The sequence below is a fragment of the Panthera uncia genome (genome assembly GCF_023721935.1).
Source record: "Panthera uncia isolate 11264 chromosome E2 unlocalized genomic scaffold, Puncia_PCG_1.0 HiC_scaffold_19, whole genome shotgun sequence".
In the NCBI taxonomy this organism is placed as follows: domain Eukaryota; kingdom Metazoa; phylum Chordata; class Mammalia; order Carnivora; family Felidae; genus Panthera; species Panthera uncia.
In genome coordinates, this window is record NW_026057588.1 from 10038328 (window position 1) to 10045144 (window position 6817).

The 6817-nt window shown below is 54.3% G+C and overlaps 1 protein-coding gene across 1 annotated transcript in view; it reads left to right on the top strand.

Moving 5' to 3' along the window:
- Nucleotides 1–5014, top strand: part of NOVA2 (NOVA alternative splicing regulator 2) — a 25525-nt gene extending 20511 nt beyond the window's left edge. Inside the window, exon 4 of the mRNA XM_049621194.1 lies at nucleotides 3578–5014. Within this exon, the coding sequence (XP_049477151.1) occupies nucleotides 3578–4660 (1083 nt within the window). The 3' untranslated portion in view covers nucleotides 4661–5014. The remainder of the gene's footprint in view (nucleotides 1–3577) is intronic.
- The last annotated feature ends 1803 nt before the right edge of the window (nucleotides 5015–6817 follow it).

Consider the following 6817-nt stretch of genomic DNA (forward strand, 5'->3'; position numbering starts at 1 on the left):
TTTTTAAAGTAATCTCCACACCCAATGAGCGGCTCAAAATTGTAACCCTGAGATCAAGACTCACCGTCTACAGACTGAGCCAGCCAGACACCTCATCTACTATGTATTTTGAAGGTAGTGGCCACAGGGTTGCTGATTGGGTGTTGAGTGGGAGAGAAAGAGAAGACTCCTAAGTCTTGAGTCTGAGAAGTGAAAGAGTGCAGTTTCCACATACTGACATGAGGAAGACCATGGCAGAAACACATTTGAGAAGATGAAGAGTTTCACTTCGGACTTCTAAGTCTGAGGTGTCCATTCTACATGATACTAGCGATGTGAGGTTAGCAGTTGGATACAAGTCTGGAGGTGTTTGTATAGGGACAGAAAATAAGCCAAATAAACAAGCCTTGATAATTGGGGTGGTAAGGTCCCTCCAAGGAGGTGCATTTGTGCAAAAACCTGAATGATGAGAGAGGGGAGTCTTCTTTTCTGGGAAGGAACATCCTAAGTAAGGGAACAGCAGGTGCAAAGGCCCCGAGTCTGGACCAAGCTTGCAAGTTGGAGGAACAGCAGGGAGTCTAGTAGCCTGCGCAGGGGTCAGCGACAGGGAGCGAGGGAAGAGTTGAAGTCGGCTCACACAGAGCAGAGCAAGGAGAGCAGTCGTTCTCAGTTTTGTCAAAGCCCACGCCCTCTTTCTCCTGCAAATATTTTTCCCACCCCACTTAACTCTGAAATTATACACACACACATACACACGCTCATTGCGGCACATGAGAAAATGCATATGATGTCCATATATTACATATCTAAATCTGTCATATCTTTAACAGTCGTATTGAGATACTCATTCGCACCCGTACAATTCACCCATGTAGAGTGTGCAGTTCGAAGTTTTTAGTATATGCAGAATTGTGCATCCATGCCCACAATCAATTCTAGAACATTTCATTTCCTCAAAAAGCAACCTTGATCCCCTTAGCTATCACTCCTCAATCCCCACAGCTCAGCAGCACCACCACCCCCACTCCAGGCCTAAGCCACCGCTAATCTACTTTCTGTGTCTATAGATTTCCCTGCTCTGAACATCCATATAAATGGAATCATACAATAGGTGGTCTTTTGTGTCTGGCTTCGTTTCACACAGCGTGTTTTCTAGGTTCATCCACGTTGAAGCCTGGGTCGGTACTTGGTCCATTTAAGTTGACTGCCAAAGAATACTCCATTGTACGGATGTACGTTTTCTTTATCCCATAAGACTTTTTTACATAAGAAATGAAAGGAAGGCGATTTGTTATAAAATGAGATGGATTTTAACATGTAAGTGTTCAGCCAGGACCCCAGTAGAAGTAACGAAATAGTCACCTGCCCACACCTCACCCAGCCTGAGCGAAAGAGACAGGGACAAACACAGGGATCCAGGGTGTAGCATCGGACACATAAATAATATATGTGGTGTTACTACTGTTGTCACGTTTTATTTTTAAATGACGCACGACTCTTGGTGAAATTCAAAACAAAACAAGGTACGATCTTCCCTTCATTTACTGATTGGTTGCATTCCTGGCAATTTCAGTCGATCTTAAAACCATTGGGGGGAAACAAAATTAGGTACTTACATGGATCATGGGGCTCAGGTTTGGGCTCTGAGATTTATAAACAGACTTTTTACCGAGATGAATGTCCAGGGAGGCATTTAAAATCCATATAGGGGTCACCTGGGTGGCTCAGTCAAGTAAGCATCCGACTTCGGCTCAGGTCATGATCTCACAGTTTGTGAGTTTGGGTCCCGCATCGGGCTCTGTGCTGATGGCTCAGAGCCTGGAGCCTGCTTCGGATTCTCTGTCCCGGGCTCTCTGCGCCCCTTCCCTCCTCATGCTCTGTCTCTCTCTCTCACACACACAAAAATAAATAAACATTAAAAAAATTTTTTTAATAAAAATAAAAGCCACGGGGACCTGGACGGTTCATCCTTGTGAAGAACTGACTCTCACATTCTGGGGTGCAAATACCCAAGGCCCTGCCCACTGAATGCCTGTATCTGCTTCCAGTCACCATGACAACCAAAACCGCTCCCACAAATGTCCCAAACACCCCCCAGGGGCTGGCTCAGGGGCAGAGAGGAGACACAGGGGTGACAGCGTCAGGGGGTGGAACCCACAGGTCTGACAGGACACGGGGAAGACTGAGAAAGAGGAATTTAGGTGTGGAAATGCTCTCGGATATGTGAAAGGAGAATTTGGGCATTGAAATCTCCCCGCTGGAATTCAGACTGATCGGATTTGCAGCGGCAAAGGACCGGCTGCTCTGCACCCCAGTAGGGGACCACTGTTATTTAAGCGATCGATTTTCTCCCTGCCTTTGCCGGTGTAAGGTCTTGTTATCTTCATTCTACACCTAGGACAACGGTATTAGACTGCTAGGGCTGTCCTGACAAAGCGCCACCGGGTGGCTTAAGCAACAGAAGAAATTCATTCGCTCCCAGTTGCTGAGACTGGAAGTCTGCGATCTGGGGCAGTGTTGGTTTCTTCGGAGGCTTCTCTCCTTGGCCTGCCGGCAGTCGTCCTCTCTCTCTGTGTTCTCATGCGGTCTTCCCTCTGTGCTGTGCGTGCCTGTGTCCTAATCCCCTCTTCTTCTAAGGACGCCAGTCCTATTGGATCAGGACCCACCCCGGTAGCCTCACTTAACCTTAGTTGCTTCCTGAAAGACTCTGTCTCCAGGGGCACCTGGGTGGCTCAGTAGGTTGAGGTCGGAATTCGGCTCAGGTCATGATCTCACAGTTCGTGAGTTCCAGCCCTGCGTCAGGGCTGTGTGCTGACGGCTCAGAGCCTTGAACCTGCTTCAGATTCTGTGTCTCCTTCTCTCTCTAACCCCACCCCCACCCTGCCCTCTCTCTATCTCTCTCAAAAATAAACATTAAAAAAAATCAAAAATAAAAGACCCGCTCTCCAAATACAGCCCTATTCCGAGGCACTGGGGATCATGTGAATGGTGGGGACAACAATTTGGCTGATAACAAAAAGAGGTTAAGGGAGGCGACCTTGACATAGGGCAGGAAACACCATGGAGCAGGAATCCGTGAGTCTGGATTTCAGCTCCTTCGCTATCTGGGTTACCTTGGGGCAAGTCCCTTGGTCTCTTAGGCCTCAAGTGGCTCATCTGTAAAATGAGACTTAATGAGTCCTTTTCTGGGGCTGGGAGTCAGAGTGTTCAATGAGCTAGAAGGCTAGGGCACCAGTGCAAGTGGGGAACAGTGTCCTGGAGGGGGCCCACTGGGTCAGCCATTTGGCCTTTAAGGTGCGGGATGGAAGAGAGGTCCCAGGGGCCCCAGAGGCATGGGACAGGGTGGCTGAGCGCCTACTGAGGGGACTTGGAGTATTAGCCCTTTTTACTTTGTTTTTTTAACCAACCTATATGGAAGCATTTCACTTTTTAACAACCCATAGGACCCTGGGGTGCATTTCAAGGGGCACACCGGGCCTGGTTTGGGGCACTTGAGAGCAGGGGGGCGAGAATGACTTAAGACGGCCAGCCCCAGACTGATTTACTGTTCAGTCTCCACCCACCATCCTAAAGACCCTCCCTCTCCCTCCACACGCAGGCCAAGCTGATCGTCCCCAACAGCACCGCGGGCCTGATCATCGGCAAGGGGGGCGCGACAGTGAAAGCCGTGATGGAACAGTCGGGTGCCTGGGTGCAGCTGTCCCAGAAGCCAGAGGGCATCAACCTTCAGGAGCGCGTGGTGACAGTCAGCGGCGAACCGGAGCAGGTGCACAAGGCCGTGAGCGCCATCGTGCAGAAGGTACAGGAAGACCCCCAGAGCAGCAGCTGCCTCAACATCAGCTACGCCAACGTGGCTGGCCCCGTGGCCAACTCCAACCCCACCGGCTCACCGTACGCCAGCCCCGCTGATGTGCTGCCCGCCGCCGCCGCCGCCTCGGCCGCCGCCGCCTCCGGCCTGCTGGGCCCCGCGGGGCTGGCGGGCGTGGGCGCCTTTCCGGCCGCCCTGCCCGCCTTCTCAGGCACCGACCTGCTGGCCATCAGCACGGCGCTAAACACGCTGGCCAGTTACGGCTACAACACCAACTCCCTCGGCCTGGGCCTCAACTCGGCCGCAGCCTCCGGGGTCCTGGCCGCCGTGGCCGCCGGTGCCAACCCCGCCGCCGCCGCCGCGGCCAACCTCCTGGCGTCCTACGCGGGGGAGGCCGGGGCCGGGCCGGCCGGAGGGGCCGCCCCGCCTCCACCCCCGCCCCCCGGAGCCCTGGGGTCCTTCGCCTTGGCCGCAGCCGCCAACGGCTACCTCGGGGCCGGGGCGGGCGGCGGGGCGGGCGGCGGGGGCGGCCCGCTGGTGGCCGCCGCAGCTGCGGCAGGGGCCGCCGGGGGCTTCCTGACGGCCGAGAAGTTGGCGGCCGAGAGTGCCAAGGAGCTGGTGGAGATTGCGGTGCCTGAGAACCTGGTGGGGGCCATCCTGGGCAAAGGGGGCAAGACGTTGGTGGAGTACCAGGAGCTGACGGGCGCCCGCATCCAGATCTCCAAGAAGGGAGAGTTCCTGCCAGGCACGCGGAACCGGCGGGTCACCATCACGGGCAGCCCTGCGGCCACGCAAGCCGCTCAATACCTCATCAGCCAGCGGGTCACCTACGAGCAGGGAGTGAGGGCCTCAAACCCCCAGAAAGTGGGATGAGGCCTGTGGTGTCTGCTCCCACCCTCCTTCCTGTCCCTTCTCCTCCTCTTCCTTCTCCTCCCCCTCCCCCACACCCCCAACTCCTGACCTCAGCTCGGTGTAGTCCTGCTCCTCGTGGGATGGGGCTGGGGTAGGCCTGACTGCACCCCCCCTTCTGGTAGTCATAGGCAGGATTGAGTGCTGGCTGGGGATGGGGCCCAGAAGCTCCCTCCCCAGCCCTGAACTGACCCCTCCTTCCCTCCCTATGCTTGACTGGGCCGGACCCTCCTCTCCCAGGGCCCAGGTCTGTGTGATATCTGTATATATTGCATTTTGTTGATTTTAATAGAAAACAAAGAGTTATTTTCTCTTTCTTTCCCTCCTTTTTTTTTTTCTTTTTATTTTCCTTTTCTTCTACTTCTTCTTTTTTGTTTTGTTTTTTTTTGTTTGTTTGTTTGGTTTGGTTTGTTTTGGTTTGGTGTTTTGGTAAGGATTTCCCCCCCCGCCCTTAGAAGTTTTTGTTTCCATATGGGAGGAGGGGAGGGAGCCTCTGGGCCACCTAGAATGAGAGGCCTCCCCAAAACAACACCCCACCTCTCCTGCTTTCGGTTCCAGATCTGAAGGAAGGGATGGGAGTAGAGGTAGCCGAGGAATCTGAGCTGAAATGGGGTATTTGGAGCAGGGACCCCAGAGTTCCCAGATCTTCTCAGCGGCTCTACCCCTCTTGGAATTGCCCCTTCTAGGTGGGACTGTTCACTGTTCTGTTGTCAGGTTGTTATGGTGGGGGAAGGGGGTGGGGGAGCGGTGTGCAGTGCCTGCTGGGAATGAGGCCGGCTCTGGGATTGGTCCAGTCCTGTGGGCATGACTCTTGCGACGGGCTGGAACAACTTCCGGTGGCATCTTCGGTGGTTTGACTTAGAGTAATGGGAATGAAGGTCTCTGTTGGGATGTCACTGAGTCAAGTACTTTCTGGGGTGCTTCTGGCACTCCTTATGATGTCACGGGAAGCAGTTCCCCAGAGGTCACTTCCTGTGATGACAGAAGAGACAGGTACTTCCTATGATGTCTCAGTGAGCCTTCCTTGGAGGCTACTTCAGGGATATCATGGGGCCAAGTACTTCCTGTGGGATCTCCAGGGTATTTCCCGTGACGTCACTGGGATGGAGCATGCACTTCCTGTACTGGGCCATGGCCAGTCACTGACACTCCTTCTCCACTCGCAGCCCTCTTTGGTGGGTCGTGGCCCGGGGGTCTTCCGAGGAGGAGAATGAGGGGTGGGACTTGGATCTTATCTGGAGGACTCTAAGGAAAAAGACCCAGTATTGCCAGGGTCACCTCTATCCGAACACACCAAGTCTGTGAGCTGAGCTCACCTGGCAGCGAGGGGTGGGAGACGGAGCTGGAGAAAACTGCTGTTAAAGACCCCCATTCCCACCCCGCCTTTTGTGTGCATGCTCGTGTCCGCGTGGCTTTGTTCCATTGAGTCTGGTGAGCCAAACGTGTGGTGGCTCTGTCGGGCCATCATGACCCCAGTGTAGAGTTCAGTGAGCCACGGCAGGGTCCCTTGAGCTGGAATGCTCCGTGTGGTCTGAGAGTTTAGATTGGCTTGTGGTTTCCAGCAAGCTGGAGTGCTTTAGTAGTATCGGAGGGATCCGAGTGTCTTGGTGCTCTCTCACCACGGGCCCTGAGGCGCTAGAATGTTCTTTCTGGATGGAGTCTGCCAAGCCAGGCAGCCCTGAGAGATGGTTTGGGAGTGGCTTCCCTGAGCACTGCGGCTGTGGTCTGCTCTAAGGCCTCGTTGGCGGGCTGAGATTTCAGGGCCTGACAACGCTATGGACTTAGAATAGCTGAGACCCACCTCTACCCTCGCCCATCTCCCCCTTTCCCTTGGAGACCACCTCCGCTCCCTCCAACCCAAAGCAGGGCCCCCAGTGCCCTGGTTCCATCATCAGCATCTCTGGGGGAGGGGCATCCATGCCCATCCTCTCCCCCATTCGTTCCCCTCCTAGGTCTTCCAGACCCTTCTCTGTCCCATGGCTTTGGGGGAATCAGGCCTCCTCGTCTCTCTCCCACACGAGAGAAGAAAAGCCAGAGACAATTCCCACCCCTAAAGCCTGGGAGACCCCTGCCCCTCGCTAGAGAGCCACCCCCAAATCAAAATGTGAAAATCCCTAGAAA